General features: G+C 37.0%; 1 protein-coding gene across 10 annotated transcripts in view; it reads left to right on the forward strand.

Annotated features, from left to right (window-relative positions):
- APLF (aprataxin and PNKP like factor) overlaps positions 1–25,688 on the forward strand; it is a 176,413-nt gene that overhangs the window by 20,207 nt on the left and 130,518 nt on the right. For 8 of the 10 annotated variants that reach the window (XM_077134429.1, XM_077134427.1, XM_077134430.1 and 5 more), the window contains one exon: positions 2,316–2,387. In XM_077134429.1, coding sequence (XP_076990544.1) covers positions 2,316–2,387 — 72 coding nt within the window. Of the gene's footprint in view, positions 1–2,315; positions 2,388–24,644; positions 24,714–25,688 lie in introns of those variants that run through there. The other 2 variants (XM_077134435.1, XM_077134434.1) reach the window with 1 other exon arrangement.

Consider the following 25,688-nt stretch of genomic DNA (forward strand, 5'->3'; position numbering starts at 1 on the left):
ATAATACATAGTAAGCACAAAACTGTGTGTGTTGGTCTCCATAAATGTTATTGCAGTTAGTGTATTAATTAATAAGAATGTAATAGATATTCATACTGTACAAGGAGAAGTGATAGGCTGTTAAATACAGCAGGGGATGAGACCTTTAAAATAATCTGTGACCAATCTCCCCAATCCTGAAATTAAAACAAATTTTAATGATAATTTATTAAACATTTAAGCTTCCCATTGTAAAGCATATAAGATTATCTTGTTGCTTACTCACTTTTTAGAGGTGTGTTTTAAAAGAGACATTATACCAAATGCTTAAATGATATTAATTTCAAACACTCTTTAAAACACCTTTTTTTGTACTCGATAGAGGCCCACAGCTTGTAATGAAATTACTCTGTTATGGAATCAGGTGTCCACTAGAGGTCACATTATACTTTTATATTATTTGAAATATCTTTTTCTTGCTAGTGTGAATGAAACCTGCTTAAAAGAAACAATAAGATAGGAAAAGACGTTATGACAACCAGCAGAAAATACTGTTTAAAAAAGGAAAAAAAGCCCAGCTGGATAATTACAGGAAACATCATCATGACATCATCCTATTTCAGGGCTTTATATTTGGCAGTTTATTACTCGGTTGATTAGAAAAATCAGTTTGTATTATTGAAGTAACGATGAGATTTTAAAGTACCCAAGTTAGAAATAGACTCCTCTTACTTTCAGCTATAGAATAATTTGCATTTCTTGAAATTATTTCTGAATGATTACATGTACATATAAAGTTATATATGAATATTTTTCTCATCTTTGATATTTATTTTGTTTAATAAGAGTGTGTATTGTAGTACTACCTTCTTCAAGAGTGACCTGCACAAGTAACTTAAATTCTTTGGGCCTCAAGTTCCAAATAAGTGAAATGTGAATAATAGCCATGACAATATTATGGTAAATTTCAATATTTAAGTGAACATTCTGTGCAAATGTTATCACATTACTCATGTTATTTTTGTCTCATTGAAGCATATCATGAGAAAGAATATAGAAACCCCTGTCATTTTATGCTATCTTCTTTTCTTTTATTTTTTTTGCATGGATAGGCACTGGGAATTGAACCCAGGTCTCCAGCATGGCAGGGAGAATTCTGCCATGGATCCTCCATTGCACCACCAATGCTATCTTTTCTGATAGTTAAAATAAATTATTACTTGAGATTTACCTTTCTGAAAGTCATTATGCCTAATAGGTATATATTAAATGGACTATCCTTAGGATATTTTATTTTAGAAAATGTTCTAAAAATTAACTTTAATAATATGAAAAATTCAGTTATGTGGAGCTCTTTCTGCCGTGATGCTTGATATTACTATTTATGTGTAGTCACAGTCTTAAGTATAGAACTGCTATCTGGTTAAAAAAAAAATGAGTACTGATTCCTAGTAATTACACATTTTCCAAGTTTGTTTCAGAACTATTGGTTTAATTGACTCTATGCATGGCTATAGTCTGCTTTTATTGATAATTTTCCTGATTTTTCAGATGATACCAAGGTAAATAACAGATGAATCAAATAATTATGGTATTTAATTTGGTGCTTAAAATGTTTTCATTGTATATCAGCCACAAATTAGAAAGCTAATCATAACGATTGTGTTTACATTGCATTTTCAAAATGTAAAGTGTAAACAATTTTTGGACTTTAATATGCAACAGTGATTGTCTTCATACATAGAATACTATTGGCTCAAAACAGGAAACGATAAAAATAGAAGATAATCTTCACTTTGAATATTTGTTTTTTGCTTTTCTCTCCTCCTGTTCTCTTAACTGTTACTGATGTTCAGAAAATGCAGATGCAGATCATCTGACCTAGGTCTGCCTGACCCCAAAACCTATGGTCACACTTACTCCATTTTACCAGGCTGCGTCTTTTAAAAACATTTTATTGTTATATTATGTTACTTATATTTGAAATGTTATCTAATATATGTATTATATAGATTTTTATCTCATTTTATAAATTTTAGTGTTAAGAATCCCCACTAAATAACTTTCTTGAATAGAAGCCATCATTTAAGGATTTGGGCTCCGTTAGATCCCAAGCTTGAGTCTTGGCTCTGCCACTTATTTCCTCTTCTATTACTTTGGTCAGGATCCTTAATCTGAATAGTTTCTTCATCTGTTAGATGAGGACATTCTCTTCAATATACAGTTGTTGAATGAACAATATATTCCATGTCTAGCTTATTGATTTCAGAATCATTTTTTATTGCTGTTTTTTCAGGAGGTGGCTGTATTTGACATTTTTGTTTTTTCTCCTACAGATAACAGATAAGAGAGTGTCCAGAAGACATGCCATTCTTGAGGTAGTGGATGGTCAACTTAGAATAAAACCGGTAAATGTGGTTTATTTATTAATGGTTTATTTTAATTTTTTATATCTTGTACTTTTCAGCTTTTGATTAGTGGTCTTATTTTCTAAGTTATGGAAATAGGAAATTAATATTAGAATATATCCTTCTAATTACCAGAAAATAATTGGGAGATAAAGATCTAAACTACTTAGATCACCTATTTTCCCCTAGGGCAGTGCTTTGTTTCTTAAATTATGATAATGTTCAAAACTGGTTATTACACATAAGTTTTTATAAGAAAGTCTACAATTATTTACTGGTTGGCTTTTGGGGATAGAAAAGGACCAAATCCAGTTGTATTATAGTGTTGTATTTTAACAAATTCTATATCTATGTGAGTAGAGTTGAGTATTTTTAAAATTTTAGACCTTGTTCAATTTTAGGGTTTTAAAATGATTTTAATTTGAAAGTTTCTTTTGAGAGCTAGGACTGTAGTTTTATAGTGAAAGCAGCAATCATTTTCAGGGCTACCTTTATTTTTGTAAAAATTTTTAATTGTGAAAAATAACATATATATAGAAAAGCGATAAATTTCAGTGCACACCGCAACAATTAGTAATAGAATGGATTTGAGAGTTTATTATGAGTTACAGTTCCACAATTTTAGGTTTTTCCTTCTGGCTGCTCCAAGACACTGGAGACTAAAAGAAATATCAATATAATGATTCAGGAGTCATACTCATTTGTTAAATCCTGTCTTCTCTTTTATAACTCCACTTTCTCCTTTGGTCTTTTTTTTTTTAATTACTTATTTTTTATTGCTATATATTCGCATACCATGCAGTGATCCAAAGTGTACAGTCAATGGTTCACAGTATCATATAGCTGTGCATTTAGCATCACAATCAACTTTTTTTCTTTTTTGTGAAAAATAACATATATACAGAAAAGCAATAGATTTCAAAGCACATTGCGACAATTAGTTGTTGAACAGATTTCAGAATTTGCTATGGGTTACAATTCTACAATTTTAGGTTTTTACTTCTAGCTGCTCTGAGATACTGGATAAAAGAAATATCAATATCATATACTAAGATAAAAGATATCAATATAATGTTTCAGCAGTCGTACTCATTTATTAAACCCTACCTTCTCTGTATAACTCCACCATCTCCTCTGATCTTTCTCCCACTCTTTAGGGATATTTGGGCTATGGCCATTCTAACTTTTTCATGTTGGAAGGGGCTGTCAATAATATGGAATAGGGAGATGGAACTAACTGATATTCTGGAGAGGCTGGCCCCTCTGCATTTCAGGACATATCTGGTCCAGGGATCCATCTGGAGGTTGTAGGTTTCTGGAAAGCTACCCTAGTACATGGAACCTTTTAGAATATTATATGATGCCCTAGGTGTTCTTTAGGATTGGTTGGAATGGTTTTGGTTGGAGTTTGGCAAGTTATAATAGGTAGTAATGTCTAACTGAAGCTTGTGTAAGAATGACCTCCATAGTAGCCTCTCGACTCTATTTTAACTCTTTCAGCCACTGATACTTTATTTGTTATATGTCTTTTTCCCCTCTTGGTCAGGATGGTATTGTTGATCCCACAGTGCCAGGGCTAGGCTCATCCCTGGGAGTTATCTCCCATGCATCTAGGGAGACTTTGACCCCAGGATGTCATGTCGCATGTCAGGGGAGGGCAGTGGTTTTACTTGCAGAGTTGGGGTTAGAGAGAGTGTTCTAGTTTGCTATCTGCCGGAATGCAATATACCAGAAATGGAATGGCTTTTAGAAAGGGAATTTAACAAGTTGCTGGTTTACACTGTGTAAGAATTCGAGAATTCGAGAGTTTTGCCACGCAAAGGAAGACTCCAAGAGACGTTCTCTCATGCAACACGCAAGGGGTTTATTTACCACACATGCGTGGGGCTCATTGAACACGCAGGAACAGAGAGCCCCGAGCCTGGGTTTTGGGAAGCCTTTTGAGGGCCAGGATAAGGGGGTGGGGTTTGAGGGTTGAACATGAGTTACAGGTTCTGCTTTATGCAGGAAGTAGATAACGAACATTTTGCAAGAAGTAGATAACAAACATTTTGCAAGAAGCAGATAACAAACATTTTTCGCGCATGAGTCATGGGAGCTGCTTCATGCAAGAAGCAGCTGTCTCGTGCAAAACTCCCTTACTCAACCTTCTCAGTTGCATTCTTAGATTAAACTTCCTCCCGGCAGTTACAACCTTGCATAACCAAGGCAGCAGAAAACCTTGCATAACAAAGGCAGCAGATAACCGCCCCTGGGAAGTCCCGGGTTGTTTTTCTTAGCCTGATGGGGCCCATAACTCTTTTCTTTACAATCCTTCTTTACATAAGAAAAGTTAGCTACTGTTAAGTTTTATAAAATCCTTCTTTACAACTGCTAAGGCTGAGAAAATGTCCCAACTAAAACAAGTCTATAGAAATTTCCAATTAAAGGCATCCAGGGAAAGATACCTTGGTTCAAGAAGGACGATGAAGTTCAGGGTTTCTCTCTCAAGTGAGAAGGCACATGGTGAACATGGTCAGGGTTCTTTTCTCATCTGGAAGGGCCCACGGCAAACACGGCATCATCTGCTAGCTTTCTCTCCTGGCTTTCTTTTCATGAAGCTCCCTGGGAGGTGTTTCCCTTCTTCATCTCCAAAGTGTTGTGGGACACACCAAAGGAGAGACCACACAAGTCAAAGCAATTTGCCAGCCAATTAGGAGTCTTTATTAGCCGGTCTGTGACTGCCTCAGAAACCCAAGGAGGATTCAGAGAGCAGCCCTGAGGAGTTCTCAATGGGGGGCTTATAAAGGTAAAAACCACAAGCATATCCACAGAAGCAGGAAAAAGGACATTATCTTTTTGAGCCACATCTTGGTTTGCAGCTGTAAGCAAGCAATCTTATGTACAGAAGCAGAGAAATGCCATTTGCTCTTGTACAATACATCCCATTCTTTTAGTTTCTTAATAATGATTATTGTTCAATTTTTAACTCTTGGTAACTTTCCACCCTGGATGTTGTGACTCCGGATACCCCCAACACAAAGCACTGGCTGATGGACACTCTGCTTCGTGGTGTTGCAGCATTATCTGCTCTCTCTGAATTTCTTTCTTCCTACAAAATGTTTCCTCTTTTTGAGGACTTCAGAGACTAATCAAGACCCACCCAAATGGGTGAAGACATGCCTCTACCTAATCCAGTTTAACAACCACTCTTAATTAAATCACATCTCTAAGGAGATGATCTAATTACAGTTTCAAACATACAATACTGAATAGGGATTAGAAGAAACGGCTACCTTTACAAAATGGGATTAAGATTAAAACATAGCTTTTCTAGGGTACATACATCCTTTCAAACCAGCACATTCCACCCTCTGGACCCTAAAAAAGACATGTTTTTCCCATATACAGAATACATTAGTTCCATCACAATATCAGAAAACTTTAAAGCATTTCAGTAACAATCAGAGGCAATACAAGGTTAAAACCAGTACAAAGTCTCATCACAATTACTTACAAGCATGGTCTGTTCTAAGGCAAAGTTCTCCTCTGGCTCTGGGCCTATAAAAACTCAAAACAAGTTATTTGCTGCCAGCATCTAAAGGAAAAACATTCATAGGATACATATACCCATTTCCATAAGGAGGAAGCAACACAGGGGTCACAGGACCCAAGTAGTTTCAAAAACCCGCAGGGCAAAGTCCATTAGATTTTGAAGTCTGAGAGTCATTTATCTTTGGGGCTTCTGAAAGCTGCAGTCCCACCCTTTCCAAGGGCTACACAGAAGACTTCCTCTCTCCAAACGCAACCTTGGGAAATACTGGGGAGACCACCTTTTTCTTGGCTCCACCCTCTCCAAGGATCGGGGCTGCACCCAGGCTCTCTGCCATCTCTGGGGCATACGCTTAACCCCTCCATGTGGTGGCAGCCAGGTTCTCCCCAAACCCCAAGGAATGTGCTTCACCCTCTCCAAGGCCTGAGGCAGCATGACTCTTCCACTGCAATGTCGTGGAAGGCCCATCCTCTGCCTTTGGGCAAACTCACACTCTCCACTTTTTACTCTACTTACAAAGATAAACTCTTGGTTTTAATACCTATAACTCCTATTGTTTTTTGCAACTTTGCTTTTACTCCAAATGATATTTGAAAAGTTCCTAGTAACAGAGTAGTCATAAACAATGAAAGGATCCATTTTAATAACTAAGCACATTTTTTTGTGGATAAGTGAATCAACTGAATTGTGAACAACTGAATATCAGTGTTTCTCATTACACCCTTATTTATTCAATAAGAAATCATTGTTATAGCAAAATTTACAAGAATTACATTTTTTATATACCAAAAATAGACCATCGTGTATACTGATGGCATGAATATTTCAAAACCTTATTTATATATTTTCTTATCATTAATCAAGGACATTTATATTTTCAAGACTAGAATGTTTTTCAAATATTTTCCGAATTGGCTTAGTAAAGGTGCTTAGTTGGAATTTTGTGTTTACATAGATGAAAAATACTGAGATTTATTTTGAACTTCTTTAGTTACTCAGTAGAGTACTAGTATATAAAGCAAGTATACCTAAATGAAAAGTGATTTTACTGACCAAGAATCCTCTCTTTGAGTTTTAAATTTTTCCAGTGTAAAGCATTTTAAATTGCTCTATGGGTCTTTTGGAATATTCAGTTACAAGAAGGCACCATTTAGAAAACATTCATTATCCTTCTTGCTTTTATAAGATTGTATTTCATAAAACAACTATATGAAGTCAACAAGTGTCTTTTGAGCACCAAATTGCAGTAGAAACAGTATTAGAATCTAGAGCAAAATTTCCTCATAAGATTATAGATAAAAAACTAAAATTTGGAATGATAAAGTTTATTTATTCAAATTATACGTATCTTTTAAATATTGCTTACTATAATTTTACAAACTTTCTAGTAAATGTGATCTTGTAGACGGGAGAAAGAGAAATATTTTTATCCTTTCTTGGTACCTGTAAGTATGTGTGTATTTAAAAAGTTGTAACATATTTATAACACAAAATTTGTCATTTTAAGCATTTTAAGTGTACTTTTCAGCGGCATTAAATACTTTGACACTTTCTTGCTACTGTCACCACTTCTGTTACTAAAACAGAAATCTTCATACCCAAAACAGAAACTTTGTATTCATTAAGCAATAAATCCTCATTCCCCTTTTACCCAACCCTGGAAATCTCTAATCTACTTTCTGTCTCTATGAATTTACTTATTCTAGATATTTCATATAAGTGGAGTCATACAATAATTATCCTTTGGTGTCTGGCTGATATCACTTTGTATAATGTTTTCAAAGTTTGTCCGTGTTGTAACATTTATCAGAAATATGTTCCTTTTTTTTTTTTTTTTTTTGCATGGGCAGGCACTAGGAATTGAACCTGGGTCTCCGGCATGGCAGGCAAGAACTCTGCCTGCTGAGCCACCGTGGCCCGCCCAGTATATTCCTTTTTATGGCTGAATAGTATTCCATTTCATAAGTATGTATGAATACACCAGTTTTTGTTTATCCATTCATCCATCGTTGGATACTTGGGTTGTTTCCACCTATTGACAATTGTGAATAATGCTGCTATGAACATTGGTGTTTCTAGCAAATGAGTTTTCCTACTTTCATTTCATTGTGATACATAGCTAAAAGTGGAATTGCCAGGTCCTAATGATAATTCTAAGTTTAACTTTTTGAGGCATCACCAAACTGTTTTCCACAGTGGTTGGACAATTATATATTCCTACCAGCAGTGCATAAGAGTTCAATTTATCCACATGCTTGTCAACTCATATTTTATGTTTTTTAAAATAATAATCATCCTGATAGATTTGAAGTACTATCTCATTGTGCTTTTGATTTGCATTACCCTAATGGTTAAGGATGTTGAGCATCTTTTCATGTACTTATTGGTCATTATTTTATCTTCTTTGAAAAAATATATATTCACATCCTTTGCCTATTAAAATTTTGAAGCATTTAACACTAATCTTCTCATCTTAACTTTCATGTGTACAATTCATTTATATTAACTGTATTCACAATATTGCGATACAATCTACATCATCTATTATCAAAAGTTTTTTAGTACTCTAAACAGTGTTCTGTACCCATTGAACAATGACTTCCTATTCCTACCAACCTTCCCTGTTGTTACCTCCAGTTACAACAGTAACCTGTAGTCTACTTACTGTCTTTATGAATTTGCTTATTTTAGTTATATTGTATACGTGAAATTATATAATACTGTCCTTTTGTGTCTGGCTTATTTAACTCAACCTGATGTCTTCAGGATTCATCCATGTTGTAGCATGTCATAATTTCATTCATTGATGACTCAATAATATTCCATGTATGTGCATTTACCACATTTTGTTTAAACATTCATCTGTAGAGGGACAACTGGATTGCCTCTACCTTTTGGCTGTTATGAATAATGCTTCTATGAATATTGTGTACAGATAATCAGTTCACGTTCCTGTCTCAATTCTTTTGGGTATATACCTATCATTGTAATTGTTGGGTCAAATATATTTAATTTCTGAGGAACTGCCAAACTGTTTTATACAGCAGCTACGCCATTTACACTCCCACCAACAATATGTAGGATCCCATTTCTTAGCATCCTTACCAACACTTGTTTTCTATTTTTAAAATAATAGCCATCCTAGTGGGTGAGAAGTAGTATGTCATTGTGTTTTTTATTTGAATTTCTTTGGTGACTAATGATATTGGGCACCTTTTCATGTGCTTATTGGCCATTTGTATAATTTTTTTGGAGAAATCCCTATTCAAGTCCTTTCCCCAATTTTAAAATCAGGTTCCTTGGTTTTTTGTTGAGTTGAAAGAGTTCTTTATATATTCTGGATATTAAGGCCTTATCAAATTCATGATTTCCAGATATTTTCTCCCATTCTGTAGGTTGTCTTTTCACTTATTAATGTCTTTTGATGTACAAAAGCATTTAATTCTTATGAAGTCCATTTTGCTTATTTTTGCGCTTGTTGCTTGTTCTGTTGGTGTTGTCTCTAAGAATCTGTTGTCTAATAGAAGGACCTGAAGATTTTCCCCTATGTGTTCTTTTATTAGTTGTATGGGTTTGGCTCTTACATTTAGACCTTAGTCTATTTTTAAAAAAATATTTTCATTGAAAAATACTCACATGTACAGTCCATCAATAGTATACAATCAAAGGCTCACAATATTAACACATAGTTGTGTATTCATCACCATGATCATTTTTTAGAACATTACTCCAGAAAAGCCAGTAAAAAGAAAAAACTTTTACCCTTACACCTCCCTCTCACTGATCACTAGTATTTCAATCTAACCATTTTTTTTTTTTATCCTTTATCCCTCCCTCATAATTTATTTATTTTTTATCCTTATTTTTTTTAGTCATTTGTCCTGGATAAAAGGAGCATCAGATACAAGGATTTCACAATCACATGATCACATTATAAAAGCCATATAGTTACACAATCATCTTCAAGTATCAGTGATACTGGAACACAGCTCAACAGTTTCAGATACTTCCCTCTAGCCTCTCCAATGCACTATTAACTAAAAAAGGATATTTATATAATGGATAAGAATAGCCTCCAAGATAACCTCTCAACTCTGAAATCTGGGTCCTGGCTCATGCTACAAATCCTGTCCCATGTTTCCAGGGAGACACCCCTGGGAGTCATATCCAACGTAGGGGCAAGGACAGTGACTTAACCTGCTAAGCTGGTTTAGAGAGAGAGAGGCCACATCCTAGCAACAAAAGAGGTTCTCTGGGTGTGACTCTTAGGCATAATTATAAGTAGTTTTAGCTTCTCCTTTGCAGGAATAAGTTTCATAGGGCTGGACCCCAAGATTGAGGGCTCAGTCTGTTGAATTGGTTGTCTCACTGCTTGTGAGGATATCACAAATTCCCCGTATGACATAGTTTGATATTTCCTCCTTTCTCCCCTGTCCTCAAAGGGGACTTTGCAAATAGTTTTTTATTCTCTGCCCAAATTACTCTGGGTTGTATCAGAGTATCACACTAACCTGCACAAACCAATAAGATTTCACGCTCTATTCAGGATTCCATGTAATTGTGGTATTCAAATAAACAGACAATACAAATTAAATTAGATGATGCACTACCCAAAATATGATCTTTTTTGGGGGGGGTGCATGGTCTGGGTATCGAATGTGGGTCTCCTGCATAGAAGGCAAGCATTCTACCACTGAACCACCCATGCACCCACTACCCAAAATATAAAATTTACACCAAATAAACGTCTCTCCCTTTGATCTCAGAGACAAGTTAAAATTTTAAAATATGGATGATATCATCCTTTACCCTGTATTCTGAATTATCTTAGGCCTGTCCAGATCAGCTTCATTCATATCTTTAGTTGAAATCTGATCCCTTTTTCAACTTTTTAAACAGTTGCTATATGGGGTAATGCTGATTTTCATAACTTCAGTGCTCTAACTCTGAGTCTCAGGTGTCACATAAATACCCAATGTTTCAGGGAATGACCAGATTTTACACAGATAGCTCAGCATCTCAGAATTTAGAAATAACAGCTACAATTCCTGAATATATGTGACTGCTGTAAGAGCTTACAATCTAGGGTACTTTATAATAGGCCCCAACCTGATAACCCATTCTCTTGACTTCAATTCTCTGGGTTTGTATATTATGCTTACTCCATATGAATGAGGCATAGTAATATTTGTTTTCTTGTTTCTTACATTTCATTCAACATCCTGCCCTTAAGGTTCATTTACCTAGTTGTATGCATCACAGCTTCATTCCTTCTTGTGGCTTCTCAGTAATCCGTTGTATATATACACTACAGTTGCCTCTTTCATTCCTCAGACATTGTACCCTTAGGCCACCTCCTTCTATTGTGAACAGTGAACACTGCTGCCATAAACACCAGTATGCAAATTTCTATTTGTGTACCCACTCAAAATAGAAACACTCAGTTCCTCTAGGTGTATCCTAACAACGGTGTTGCAGGATCTAATGGCAATCCTACCCCTACCTTCGTGGAACTACCACACTGCCCTCTGGAGGGGCTGCACCTCTCAACTTCCCTATAACAGTGCATAGGTATATCTCTTTCTCCACGTTTTCTCTAGCACTTGTTTCTCTCTGTTCATTTTTAAAGAGTTTTATTTACACATCATACAATCCAATCTAATAGCCATGCCCTCACCACCGTAATCTATATGAAGACATTTCCTTTTCTTCTGCAAAGAATCTGTAACCCTCCTCCATATCCTCCGCTTGTTGACATTTAGTTTTGGCATGATGCCTTTGTTACATTCAGTGGAAACATATTACAGTTGTTACTGTTGACAGTAGATTCTAGCTTGCATAGGTCGTATTTTCATTTCACCACCTTGCAATGCTGACATTTATTTGTTTTTCCTCATGCAAAAAGGTTTTCGTATCTATATATTTAATTACCATCATTGTCTACTCTACACATGCCTGTTTTACTGTCTTTATTTTCTGCCTTTCCTTCTGGTGTTATATGTGCCCCCATCCTTTCTTCCTCAACCAAACTCATATTTAGCTTCATTCAGTGTACTTATATTATTGTGTTACTATCAGATAGTATCATGCAATCCATTTCTGAGTTTTTACAATCAGTCCTTTTGCACATTCTATGTTCCTTCAGCACCAAATGCCCAGTCTCTATGTTCTTAACTTGAACTCTCAAGTTCATTCAGGAACATTAGTTTATGTTAGTGAGACCATAGAGTATTTGACCTTTGGTTTCTGGTTAATTTCACTCAGCATAATGTCCTCAAGGTTCATCCACTTTGCTACATGCTTCATGACTTTATTCTGTCTTACAGCTGTGTAATATTCCATTGTATGTGTATACCATAGCTTGTTTAGCACTTGTCCATTGACTTACATTTGGGCGCTTTCTGTGTCTTGGCAATTGTAAATAATGGTGCTGTCAATATTTGTGTGCAAATATCTGTTTGTTCCTTGCTTTCAGTTCCTCTGAATATATACCTAATACATATTGCCATATAATCCATGGGATTGCTGGATTATATGGCAATTCTATACTTAGCTTCTTGAGGAACTGCCAAACTGTCTTCCATAGTGGGTGTACCATTTTATATTCCCATGAGCAGTGGATAAGTGTGCCTCTTTCTTCACATCCTATCCAGCACTTGTTGATTTCTGTTTTTTTTGATAATGGCCATTCTCGTGGGTATGAGATCATTGTGGTTTTGATTTGCATTTCCCTAAAAGCCACTGAAGTTGAGCATCTTTTCATATGCCTTTTAGCCATTTGTACTGTTTGTTCATGTCTTTTGCCCATTTTAAAAATTGGGTTGTTTTTCTTTTCGTTATTGAGTTGCAGAATCTCTTTATATATTCTGGGCATTAAACCCTTATCTGACATGTAGTTTACATATATTGTCTCCCATTGTGTAGGTTGCCTTTTTATTTCCTAAAAAAGTTCTTTGTTGTACAAAATTTTGAGGAGATCCCATTCATCTATTTTTTTGTTGCTTATGAGTTAGGTGTAAGGTCTAGGAAACCATCTCCTACCAGAAAATTTGTAAGATACTTCCCTATATTATATTCTGAAAGTTTTATGGTCTTAACTGTAATATTTAGGTCCTTGATCCATTTTGAGTTAATTTTTTACAGGGTATGAGATATGGATCCTCTTTCATTGTTTTGTGTATGGATAGCCAGTTCTCCAAATATCACTTATTGAAGAGGCTGCTCTTTCCCAGTTGGGTTGGCGTAACCACCTTATCAAAGATCAGTTGTCCCTAGATAAGAAGGTCTATTTCTGAACACTCAATTTGATTTCATTGGTCAGTATATCTAGCTTTATGCCAGTACCATGCTATTTTGAACACTGTAGCTTTGAAATATGCTTTAAAGTCAGGTAGTATGAGACCTTCCCTCAATTTTCTTTCTCAAGATATTCTTAGCTGTTTGGAGCACCCTGCCCTTTCTAATAAGTTTGGTTATTGTTTTTTCTATTTCTGCAAAGTAAGTTGTTGGGATATTAATTGGTATTGCACTAAATCTATAAATAAATTTGGGTAAGATTGACGTCTTAACTATATTTAGTCTTCCAATCCATGAACACGGTATGCTCTTCCATTTATTTAGGTCTTCTGTGATTTCTTTTAGCAATTCCTTGTAGTTTTCTTTCCATAGGTGTTTTCTGTCCTTAGTTAATTTTATTCCTAAATATTTGATTCTTTTGGTTGCTATTGTAAATGGAATTTTTTTTCTTGATTTCCTCCTTAGATTGCTGATTACTGGATAGTATAGAAACACTACTGATTTTTGAATGTTGATTTTGTACTTTGCCACTTTACTATGCTAATTTATAAGCTCTAGCAGCTTTGCTGTAGATTTTTCACATATGATATCATATTATCTGCGAACAGTGAGAGGTTTACTTCTTCCTTTCCATTTTGGATGCCTTTTATTTCTTTTTCTTGTCTAATTGCTTTGGCTAGAACTTCTAGCACAATGTTGAATAAAAATGGTGACGGGGGCATCCTTGGTCTGTTCCTGATGTTCAAGGGAAAGCTGTCAGTCTTTCCCTATTGACAATGATGTTAGCTGTGGATTTTTAATATATTTCCTTTATCATATTGAGGAAGTTCCCTTCTAATGCCACTGTTTGAAGTGTTTTCATTAAGAAAGGATGTTGATTTTGTCAAATGCTTTCTCTGCATCAATCAAGATGATCATGTGGTTTTTCTGCTTTGATTTATTGATATGGTGTCTTACCTTAATTGTGATTTTCTTGCCTTGAACCATCCTTGCATATCTGGAATAAATTCCATTTGGTCCTGGTATATAATTCTTTTAATGTGCTGCTGGATTCGATTTGCAAATAGTTTGTTGAAGATTTTTACAACTGTAGTCATTAAAGAGATTGTTCTGTGATTTTCTTTTCTTGTAGTATCTTTGCCTGGCTTTGGTATTAGGGTGGTCTTGGCTTCATAGAATTAGTTAGGTAGCTTTCTCTCCTCTCAAATTTTTTTGAAGAGTTTGAACAGGATTGGTACTAATTCTTTCTTAAATGCTGGTAGAATTAACATGTGAAGCCATCTAATCCTGGACTTTTCTCTTGGGGGAGCTTCTTGATGACTAATTCAATTTCTTTACTTATGAATGGTGTGTGAGGTCGAGTCAGTGTTGGTCATTCATGCCTTTCAAGGAAATTGTCCATTTCATCTATGTTTTCTAGTTCATTAGCATTTAGTTGTTCTTAGTATCCTCTCATTACCTTCTTTATTTCTGCAGAGTTAGTGGTTATGTCCCCTTTTCCATTTCTGATTTTACTTATTTGCATCTTACCTCCCTCTCTCTGTCTCTCTTTTTATTTTTTTGTTAGCCTAGCTAAGAGTCCATTGATTTTCTCAGAGAACCAACTTCTGGTTTTGTTAATATTCTAAATTATTTTATGTTCTCAGTTTCATTTATTTCTTCTCTAATCTTCGTTATTTCTTTCTTTTTGTTTTCTTTGGGGTTAATTTGCTGTTCTTTCTCTAGTTCTTCTAGTGAACAGTTAATTCTTTGATTTTTCTTCTTTCTTCTTTTTTAATATAGGCATTTAGGGCAATAAATTTCCCTCTCAGCATCTCTTTTACTGTATCCCATGAATTTTGATATGTTGTGTTTTCATTTTCATTTGCATCCAAATATTTACTGATTCCTCTTGTAATTTCTTCCTTGACCCACTAGTTGTTTAAGAATTTGTTGCTTAGCCTCCAGATATTTGTGAATTGTCCAGCCATCTGCCTGTTACTGGTTTCCAACTTCATTCCATTATTATCTGAGAAAGTTTTTTTTTTTTTATGATTTCAGTCTTTTTAAATATATTGAGACTTGTTTTATGACCCAGCATATGGTCTATTCTTGAGAATGATCCATGTGCACATGAGAAAAATGTATATCCTGCTGTTGTGGGGTGTAATGTTCTATAAATTTCTGTTATGTCTAGTCCTTTTATCGTGTTATCTAAAATTTCTGTTTTCTTATTGATCCTCTGTGTAGATGTTCTATCCATTGACGGGAGCATGGAATTTAAGTCTCCAAGTATTATAGTAGAGGTGTCTATTTCTCCCTTCAGTGTTGTCAGTGTTTGCCTTGTGCATTTTGGAGCACTCTGGTTCGGGGCATAAATATTTATGATTGTTATGTCTTCTTGTTGAGTTGTTCCTTTTATTAACACATAGTTTCCTTCTTTGATTCTTACATTACAGTTTTACATTTTAAGTCTTATTTGTTGGATATTGCTATAGCTACTCCTGCTGTTTTTCAGGTTGTTGTTTGCATGAAATATCTTTTTTTCAGCCTTTCACTTTCACCCTTTTTTTTTTTTTGTCCATGGGTATGAGTCTCCTATAGACAGCATATAGGTGGGCCTATTTTTTTTTATTATATTAATTAAAAAAATTAACTAACACAACATTTAGAAATCATTCCATTCTACATATACAATCAGTAATTCTTAATATCATCACATAGATGCATATTTGTTTCTTAGTACATTTGCATCGATTTAGAAAAAGAAATAGAAAGACAACAGAAAAAGAAATAAAACAATAGAGAGAAAAAAATAAAAAAAAGAAAAAAAAAACTAGACCTCAGATGCAGCTTCATTTAGTGTTTTAACATAATTATGTTACAATTAGGTGGTATTGTGCTGTCCATTTCTGAATTTTTGTATCCAGTCCTGTTGCACAGTCTGTATCCCTTCAGCTCCAATTACCCATTATCTTACCCTATTTCTATCTCCTGATGGTCTCTGTTACCAATGACATATTCCAAGTTTATTCTCGAATGTCGGTTCACATCAGTGGGACCATACAGTATTTGTCCTTTAGTTTTTGGCTAGACTCACTCAGCATAATGTTCTTTAGGTCCGTTCATGTTATTACATGCTTCATATGCTTAAAGCTGCATAATATTCCATCGTATGTATATACCACAGTTTGTTTAGCCACTCGTCTTTTGATGGACATTTTGGCTGTTTCCATCTCTTTGCAATTGTAAATAATGCTGCTATGAACACTGGTGTGCAAATGTCCGTTTGTGTCTTTGCCCTTAAGTCCTCTGAGTCGATACCTAGCAATGGTATTGCTGGGTTGTATGGCAATTCTATATTGAGCTTTTTGAGGAACCGCCAAACTGCCTTCCACAGTGGTTGCACCATTTGACATTCCCACCAACAGTGGATAAGTGTGCCTCTTTCTCCACTTCCTCTCCAGCACTTATCATTTTCTGTTTTGTTGATAATGGCCATTCTGGTGGGTGTGAGATGATATCTCATTGTGGTTTTGATTTGCATTTCTCTAATGGCCAGGGACATTGAGCATCTCTTCATGTGCCTTTTGGCCATTTGTATTTCCTCTTCTGAGAGGTGTCTGTTCAAGTCTTTTTCCCATTTTGTAATTGGGTTGGCTGTCTTTTTGTTGTTGAGCTGAACAATCTCTTTATAAATTCTGGATACTAGACCTTTATCTGATATGTTGTTTCCAAATATTGTCTCCCATTGTGTAGGCTGTCTTTCTACTTTCTTGATGAAGTTCTTTGATGCACAAAAGTGTTTGATTTTGAGGAGCTCCCATTTCTTTCTTTCTTTCTTTCTTCAGTGCTCTTGCTTTAGGTTTAAGGTCCATAAACTCGCCTCCAATTGTAAGATTCATAAGATATCTCCCTACATTTTCCTCTCTTTTATGGTCTTAGACCTAATGTTTAGATCTTTGATCCATTTTGAGTTAACTTTTGTATAGGGTGTGAGATATGGGTCCTCTTTCATTCTTTTGCATATGGATATCCAGTTCTCTAGGCACCATTTATTGAAGAGACTGTTCTGTCCCAGGTGAGTTGGCCTTATCAAAGATCAAATGTCCATAGATGAGAGGGTCTATATCTGAGCACTCTATTCGATTCCATTGGTCGATATATCTATCTTTATGCCAGTACCATGCTGTTTTGACTGCTGTGGCTTCATAATATGCCTTAAACTCCAGCAGCGTGAGACCTCCAGCTTCGTTTTTTTTCCTCAAGATACTTTAAGCAATTCGGGGCACCCTGCCCTTCCAGATAAATTTGCTTATTGGTTTTTCTATTTCCGAAAAAATAAGTTCTTGGGATTTTGATTGGTATTGCATTGAATCTGTAAATCAGTTTAGGTAGAATTGACATCTTAACTATATTTAGTCTTCCAATCCATGAACACGGTATGCCCTTCCATCTATTTAGGTCTTCTGTGATTTCTTTTAACAGTTTCTTGTAGTTTTCTTTGTATAGGTCTTTTGTCTCTTTAGTTAAATTTATTCCTAAGTATTTTATTCTTTTAGTTGCAATTGTAAATGGAATTTGTTTCTTGATTTCCCCCTCAGCTTGTTCTTTGCTAATGTATAGAAACACTACAGATTTTTGAATGTTGATCTTGTAACCTGCTACTTTGCTGTACTCATTTATTAGCTCTAGTAGTTTTGCTGTGGATTTTTCAGGGTTTTTGACGTATAGTATCATATCATCTGCAAACAGTGTTAGTTTTACTTCTTCCTTTCCAATTTTGATGCCTTGTATTTCTTTTTGTTGTCTAATTGCTCTGGCTAGAACCTCCAACACGATGTTGAATAACAGTGGTGATAATGGACATCCTTGTCTTGTTCCTGATCTTAGGGGGAAAGTTTTCAATTTTTCCCCATTGAGGATGATATTAGCTGTGGGTTTTTCATATATTCCCTCTATCATTTTAAGGAAGTTCCCTTGTATTCCTATCCTTTGAAGTGTTTTCAACAGGAAAGGATGTTGAATCTTGTCAAATGCCTTCTCTGCATCAATTGAGATGATCATGTGGTTTTTCTGCTTTGATTTGTTGATATGGTGTATTACATTAATTGATTTTCTTATGTCAAACCATCCTTGCATACGTGGGATGAATCCTACCTGGTCATGATGTATAATTCTTTTAATGTGTTGCTGGATTCGATTTGCTAGAATTTTGTTGAGGATTTTTGCATCTATATTCATTAGAGAGATTGGTCTGTAGTGTTCTTTTTTTGTAATATCTTTGCCTGGTTTTGGTATGAGGGTGATGTTGGCTTCATAGAATGAATTAGGTAGCTTTCCCTGCACTTCAATTTTTGTGAAGAGTTTGAGCAGGGTTGGTACTAATTCTTTCTGGAATTTTGGTAGAATTCACATGTGAAGCCATCTGGTCCTGGACTTTTCTTTTTGGGAAGCTTTTGAATGACTGATTCAGTTTCTTTACTTGTGATTGGTTTGTTGAGGTCATCTATTTCTTCTTGAGTCAAAGTTGATTGTTCATGCCTTTCTAGGAACTTGAACAACATCTAGATTGTTGTATTTATTAGCATAAAGTTGTTCATAGTATCCTGTTATTACCTCCTTTATTTCTGTGAGGTCAGTGGTTATATCTCCTCTTCCATTTCTGATTCTATTTATTTGCGTCCTCTCTCTTCTTCTTTTTGTCAGTCTTGCTAAGGGCCCATCAATCTTGTTGATTTTCTCATAGAACCATCTTCTGGTCTTATTGATTTTCTCTATTTTTATGTTCTCAATTTCATTTATTTCTGCTGTAATCTTTGTTATTTCTTTCCTTTTGCTTGCTTTGGGGTTAGTTTGCTATTCTTTCTCCAGTTCTTCCAAGTGGACAATTAATTCCTGAATTTTTGCCCTTTCTTCTTTTTTGATATAGGCATTTAGGGCAGTAAATTTCCTTCTTAGCACTGCCTTTGCTGCGTCCCATAGGTTTTGATATGCTGTGTTTTCATTTTCATTAGCCTCGAGATATTTACTAATTTCTCTTGTAATTTCTTCCTTGACCCACTTGTTTTAAGAGTGTGTTGTTGAGCCTCCACGTATTTGTGAATTTTCTGGCACTCTGCCTATTATTGATTTCCAACTTCATTCCTTTATGATCTGAGAAAGTGTTGTGTATGATTTCAATCTTTTTAAATTTGTTGAGACATGCTTTGTGACCCAGCATAAGGTCTATCTTTGAGAATAATCCATGAGCGCTGAGAAAAAGGTGTATCCTGCTGTTGTGGGGTGTAATGTCCTATAAATGTGTGTTAAGTCTAGCTCATTTATTGTAATATTCAAATTCTCTGTTTCTTTATTGATCCTCTGTCTAGATGTTCTGTCCATTGATGAGAGTGGTGAATTGAAGTCTCCAACTATTATGGTATATGTGTCTATTTCCCTTTTCAGTGTTTGCAGTGTATTCCTCACGTATTTTGGGGCATTCTGGTTCGGTGCGTAAATATTTATGATTGTTATGTCTTCTTGTTTAACTGTTCCTTTTATTAGTATATAGTGTCCTTCTTTGTCTCTTTTAACTGTTTTACATTTGAAGTCTAATGTGTTGGATATTAGTATAGCCACTCCTGCTCTTTTCTTGTTGTTATTTGCATGAAATATCTTTTCCCAACCTTTCACTTTCAACCTATGTTTATCTTTGGGTCTAAGATGTGTTTCCTGTAGACAGCATATAGAAGGATCCTGTTTTTTAATCCATTCTGCCAGTCTATGTCTTTTGATTGGGGAGTTCAGTCCATTAACATTTAGTGTTATTACTGTTTGGATAATATTTTCCTCTAACATTTTGCCTTTTGTATTATATATATCGTATCTGACTTTCCTTCTTTCTACACTCTCCTCCATACCTCTCTCTTCTGTCTTTTCGTATCTGACTCTAGTGCTCCCTTTAGTATTTCTTGCAGAGCTGGTCTCTTGGTCACAAATTCTCTCAGTGACTTTTTGTCTGAGAATGTTTTAATTTCTCCCTCATTTTTGAAGGACAATTTTGCTGGATATAGGAGTCTTGGTTGGCAGTTTTTCTCTTTTAGTAATTTAAATATATCATCCCACTGTCTTCTAGCTTCCATGGTTTCTGCTGAGAAATCTACACATAGTCTTATTGGGTTTCCCTTGTATGTGATGGATTGTTTTTCTCTTGCTGCTTTCAAGATCCTCTCTTTCTCTTTGACCTCTGACATTCTAACTAGTAAGTTTCTTGGAGAACGCCTATTTGGGTGTAATCTCTTTGGGGTGCGCTGCACTTCTTGGATCTGTAATTTTAGGTCTTTCATAAGAGTTGGGAAATTTTCAGTGATAATTTCTTCCATTAGTTTTTCTCCTCCTTTTCCCTTCTCTTCTCCTTCTGGGACACCCAAAATACATATATTTGTGCGCTTCATATTATCATTTAGTTCTCTGAGCCCCTGCTGAAGTTTTTCCATTTTTTCCCTACAGTTTCTGTTTCTTTTTGGATTTCAGATGTTCCATCCTCCAGTTCACTAATTCTAACCTCTGTCTCTTGAAATCTACCATTGTAGGTTTCCATTGTTTTTTTCATCTCCTGTATTTTCATTCCCATAAGTTCTGTGATTTGTTTTTTCACACTTTCCATTTCTTCTTTTTGTTCATCCCTTGCCTTGTTCATGTCCTCCCTGAATTTATTGATTTGGTTTTTGAAGAGGTTTTCCATTTCTGTTCGTATATTCAGAATTAGTTGTCTCAGCTCCTGTATCTCATTTGAGCTATTGGTTTGTTCCTTTGAGTGGGTCATATCTTCAATTTTCCTGGTGTGATTTGTTATTTTTTGCTGGCGTCTGGACATTTAATCAGATTTCCCTGAGTGTGAGACCTAGCAGGTTGAAAGATTTTCCTGTGAAGTCTCTGGGCTCTGTTTTTTTTATCCTGCGCAGTATGTGGCGCTTGTTTGTCTGTGGGTCCCACCAGCAAAAGATGTTGTGGCTCCTTTATTAATGCCACTATTGGTGTTTGGTTGGACCCAGTCCCTGCCACTGTCAGAAACTCCCTCCTCTCCCTCCGGGCAGCCGCTTGTGGGGGAGGGTCACCGGCCGCCGGCTGCCCTGTCCTGGGGAACTCGCCGATCCGAGACTCGCCGCCGGACTGGGAAGCCACCTGTGGGGGAGGGGCGCCGGTCACCGGCCGCTACAGCTTGGGGAAGTCCCTGATCTGAGTCACCGCTGGACCGGGAAGCCCCCTGTGGAGGAGGGGCACCGGTCGCCGCGACCTGGGGAACTCGCCGATCTGAGAGCCGCCGCTGGACTGGGAAGCCGCCTGCGGGGGAGGGGTGCTGGTCGCCGCGGCTTGGGGAACCCGCTGATCCGAGACTCATAGCTGGTCTGGGAAGCCGCCCACAAAAGAGGGGTACCGGCCGCCGCGGCTTGGGAAACTTGCCTCTCTGATACTCTCAGCCGGTCTGGGAAGGAGGTAGGGAGAGGCGCCGGCCACCAGCCGCCGCGACCCGGGGAAGCGTGTGCCGCTCGGGGAGCTCATCGCAGTGGAGTCTCGCAGCCGGTCCAGCCAGTCCAGACTGAGGTACGCTGTGTGTCCGGTCCCTGCCGTGGCCCCGGGAGCTGTTTTGCACTGTTTCTGGTTACCTAGTAGTTGCTCTCTAGGTGGGCCTATTTTTAAATCCATTCTGCCGGTCTGTGTATTTTGATTGTGTAGTTTAACCCATTAACATTTAATGTTTTAACTATAAAGGCGGTACATTCTTCTACCTTTTTCCTTTTGGATTTTATGTGTCATATATGATTTTTTTTTCTTTCTTTAACCTTTCTTGATAGTCTTCTTTCCTATACTCTTCTCCAGACCCTCTTTCCTTTCTTTTCCTTTTTGCGTCTAGTGCTCCCTCTAGTATTTCTCGTAGAGCTTGTCTCTTCATCACAAATTCTCTCAGTGAGTGCTGTTAAACAAACAGACAACTAAAAATGTTGGTGAGAATGTGGAGAAATAGGAACACTTACTCTTGCTGGGAATGGATAGTGGCACAGCTGCTGTGGAAGACAGTTTGGTGATTCCTCAGAAAACTAAATATTGAGTTGCCCTGTGACCTGGTGCAATCGCGGCAACCCCAGAGGCAGAATCAATTGTCTATGGCAGCTGGGTGCCAGGAATGGCTGGCGTCACAGGCAGACCGGCCGGGTGCTTGGCGCTGCAAGTTAACTGATCCCTCACTGGTCAGCTCCCCAGTTTTGATGGCTGGGTCTGGCAGAGCAGGCACCCCTGCTCCCTGCCCCTGACCATGCATACTGTCTTTGAACCACTGCAGTCCCAGAGGGGTGGGCCTGAGGAAGAAGGAGCCTCAGGTGTGCCACCCACTGGTGAGAAGAGGTAAGTATAGGCTAACTGCTACAGTTAGGAAGTGGAGAGCCTGAAGGGAACAGGTGCCTTGGGTTTACCGCCTGCTGGGACAAAGGGTAAGTGTAGGCAGGTTAACACACTGTCTGCCTTTGGTTTCATTTTTTTCCCTAATGTTCTTTTCCTTTTCCCTTCACTTATTTTTTCCCTGTCATTTATTTATTTACTTATTATTTATTTATTTATTTTGCATGGGCAGGCACCAAAGATCAAACCCAGGTCTCTGGCATGGCAGGCAAGAACTCTGCCTGCTGAGCCACTGTGGCCCATCCCATTTATTTTTTGTAGTATGTTTGTCTATATATTTTTAATATAGTGCCCAGTGTCTGGCAGGTATGCCAGAAACCATGCCTGTGGGGCCAGCTGTTCTTGGCACCCAGGTGCAATTGCTCCCAGTGGGTGAAAGCCTAGATCCCTGCCATGGACAATTGGTTCTGCCACTGGGGTTGCCGCAGTTGTACTTGATCACAGACCCAGGCTGAGAGGCTTCCCCAGCCAGCAGCTGAGGCAGGCTGGAGTGGAGGCATGGTCACTCCGCTCATGCTGCAGTGGAGATCATGTTAGATTGACCCACCTCTCTCTCCCCTTCCGCATTCCCATGCCTCTCTCCTTCCCAAAGCTCCCTAGAGACCCTTCTTGATTACTCATACCCTGGGATTGCAGTCCTGGTCATTTTCTCCCTGTGCCCTGTCTTGTTCCATGGAGCAGGAATGAATTCAGTCCACTCTGCCCCACCTTCTTCCTAAAAGTCTGAATCTCCTTTAGTGTTTAAATTGCCTTTTAACTTCATTCAGTAGTTGCTTGGTTACTGTAACCCTTTGATTGTTTTCTAGATCCCTGAAAAGTTGATTTTGCCAGTTTTTGCTTGTTTTTCAATGCTTGTGTAGGTGTAGCTATTTTGGAGCTTCCTAATTTTCCCATGCCACTATTATTTTTAAATAAATTTTTATTGTGGCAAAATATATACAACACAAAATTTCCCATTTCAGCCACTTTCATGTGTATGACAGTGATATTACAGTCACAATATTGTGCTATCATCACCATCCGTAACCAAAACTTTTTCATCACCCCAAAGAGTAACCCTGTACCCATTAAGAATAAATCCCTACCCACCTCAGCCCCTGGTAACTATAACCTACTTTCTGTCTCCATGAATTTGCTCATCTAGATATTTCATATAAATGAAAGATATTTGTCCTTTTGTTTCTGGCTTATTTCACTCAACACAAGGTCTTCAAGGTTCACCTATGTTGTAGTATGCATCAGAACTTCATTGCTTTCTATGGTTCAGTAATATTCCATTGTATGGATATACCACACTTTGTTTATTCATTCATCTGTTGATGGACTCTTGGATTGCCTCCACCTTTTGGCCATTGTGAGTAATACTGTGAACACTGGTGAATAAATATCTGTTCAAGTCATTTTCAAATCCTTTGGATATATATCTAGGAGTGAAATTGCTGGGTTATAAGGTAGTTCTATGTTATACTTCTCTGGTTTTTACACCTGTGATGTGTTGTCAGAGCAAGTTTGTCCGAGGAGTCAGTTTGTTCAGTTTGGTTTTTTGTTCTCCACTTCCCTTGACAACTGATGCCCTTGGGCATTGTCCTATTGTCTCTTCCTATCTGTTTTCACACTTCTTGAATCAGTTAATCCAAAGCAGGAATTTACTGAGCACCCGCTTGTATCTAGCAGTGTGAATAGCACATCAGTCCCAGAATGAATCTATCTTGGAATCCCTACCCCGTGATCCTTGGCTTCTGGGCAGCATGACTCCCATGCCACCTTCTCTAGGAAAACTTCATAGACCTCAGCTTCTCCATGTCCTCATGGCAGTGGACACCTCTCCCATAAGCTTCTCAGATTGTGTATATTGCACGTGGTTACTTGTATGCATGTCTGCCCAACTAAACTGTGAGCTTATCCTTGAAAGCTGAAACAATATTTTATCTTTGTATTCTTTAGCACCTAACACAATTTCTGGCACCTTAAAAAAAATCTGTATAGTTGTTTATTTAATACTTTTTTTTCAGAAAAGGATCTGAAATACCTTACTAAAAATACATAAGGAGTAGCAGAAATGTGGATGAAGAAAAACAAGGGTAAGAAAATCATAGAGTCAAAGCCAATAATAACAATGGTAGAATATATAATAATATATAAGTGTTTATGGTTGAGTGTCAAGCATGGTTCTAAGTGCTTTACATGCAGCATTCTCATTTCTTCTTCATAATGATCCTTTGAGGTGATTACTGTTATACTCACCATAAGATGAGAAATCATGAGGCACAGAAAGATTAACTTACCCAGGTTCACATAGGTGAGAAAGTGGGACTGGAACCCAGAGCCTGTGCTCTATCTACAGCCCTCCCAATACCAAGGGTAGGCATTCTGTATCACATCAATAAAAATTATTAAACTCCCCAATATGGGTATCTCTATAAATATTATATATAAATTATAAATATGCACTGATGAACTAATATGTACATTGTAAAACACAAAAAATGGAAATTAAAAAGGAAGAGAGAAAAATTTAAGTGCACATGGAAGTTCTGTTGGGGTGATCATATGTAACCTCTCAGATACATGCAACCCACTCCTGAGCAAGTGGGTTCAGCAGGTGTTTCTGTGAACTCTTCTTTCAGTAGAGAACAATGGTGACTATACATCACAGCTGTTCTAGGGTAGCAAAATAATGTGGTTCAAGTGCGGACCTTCCTGATTGACTGATTTAATCCAATAATGATCATTATTTTAAAAATCAATCATATTAATTGACTTTTCTGTATAACAGTCATTGTACTAAAAGTTTTACTTATATTTCTTCAATTAATCCTTATCACATGATTATTATAATCACCATTTTATAAATGAGGAGATGGAGACATGGGGGAGGTTGACTTGACCAGCATGTGGTAGGAGGTAAGATTTAGACCCATGTTTACTGAATTCTGAAGCCAGTGGCCCTCATCACCTTTCTGATAGCCTCAGAAATTTTGAAAACAGATGAGCTTAAAACAATAGTTTCTATTTATGAGATTAAAAAAAAAATTGAGACAATGACATAATGAACC

This window comes from Tamandua tetradactyla, chromosome 17 (assembly GCF_023851605.1).
Source record: "Tamandua tetradactyla isolate mTamTet1 chromosome 17, mTamTet1.pri, whole genome shotgun sequence".
In the NCBI taxonomy this organism is placed as follows: Eukaryota; Metazoa; Chordata; class Mammalia; order Pilosa; family Myrmecophagidae; genus Tamandua; species Tamandua tetradactyla.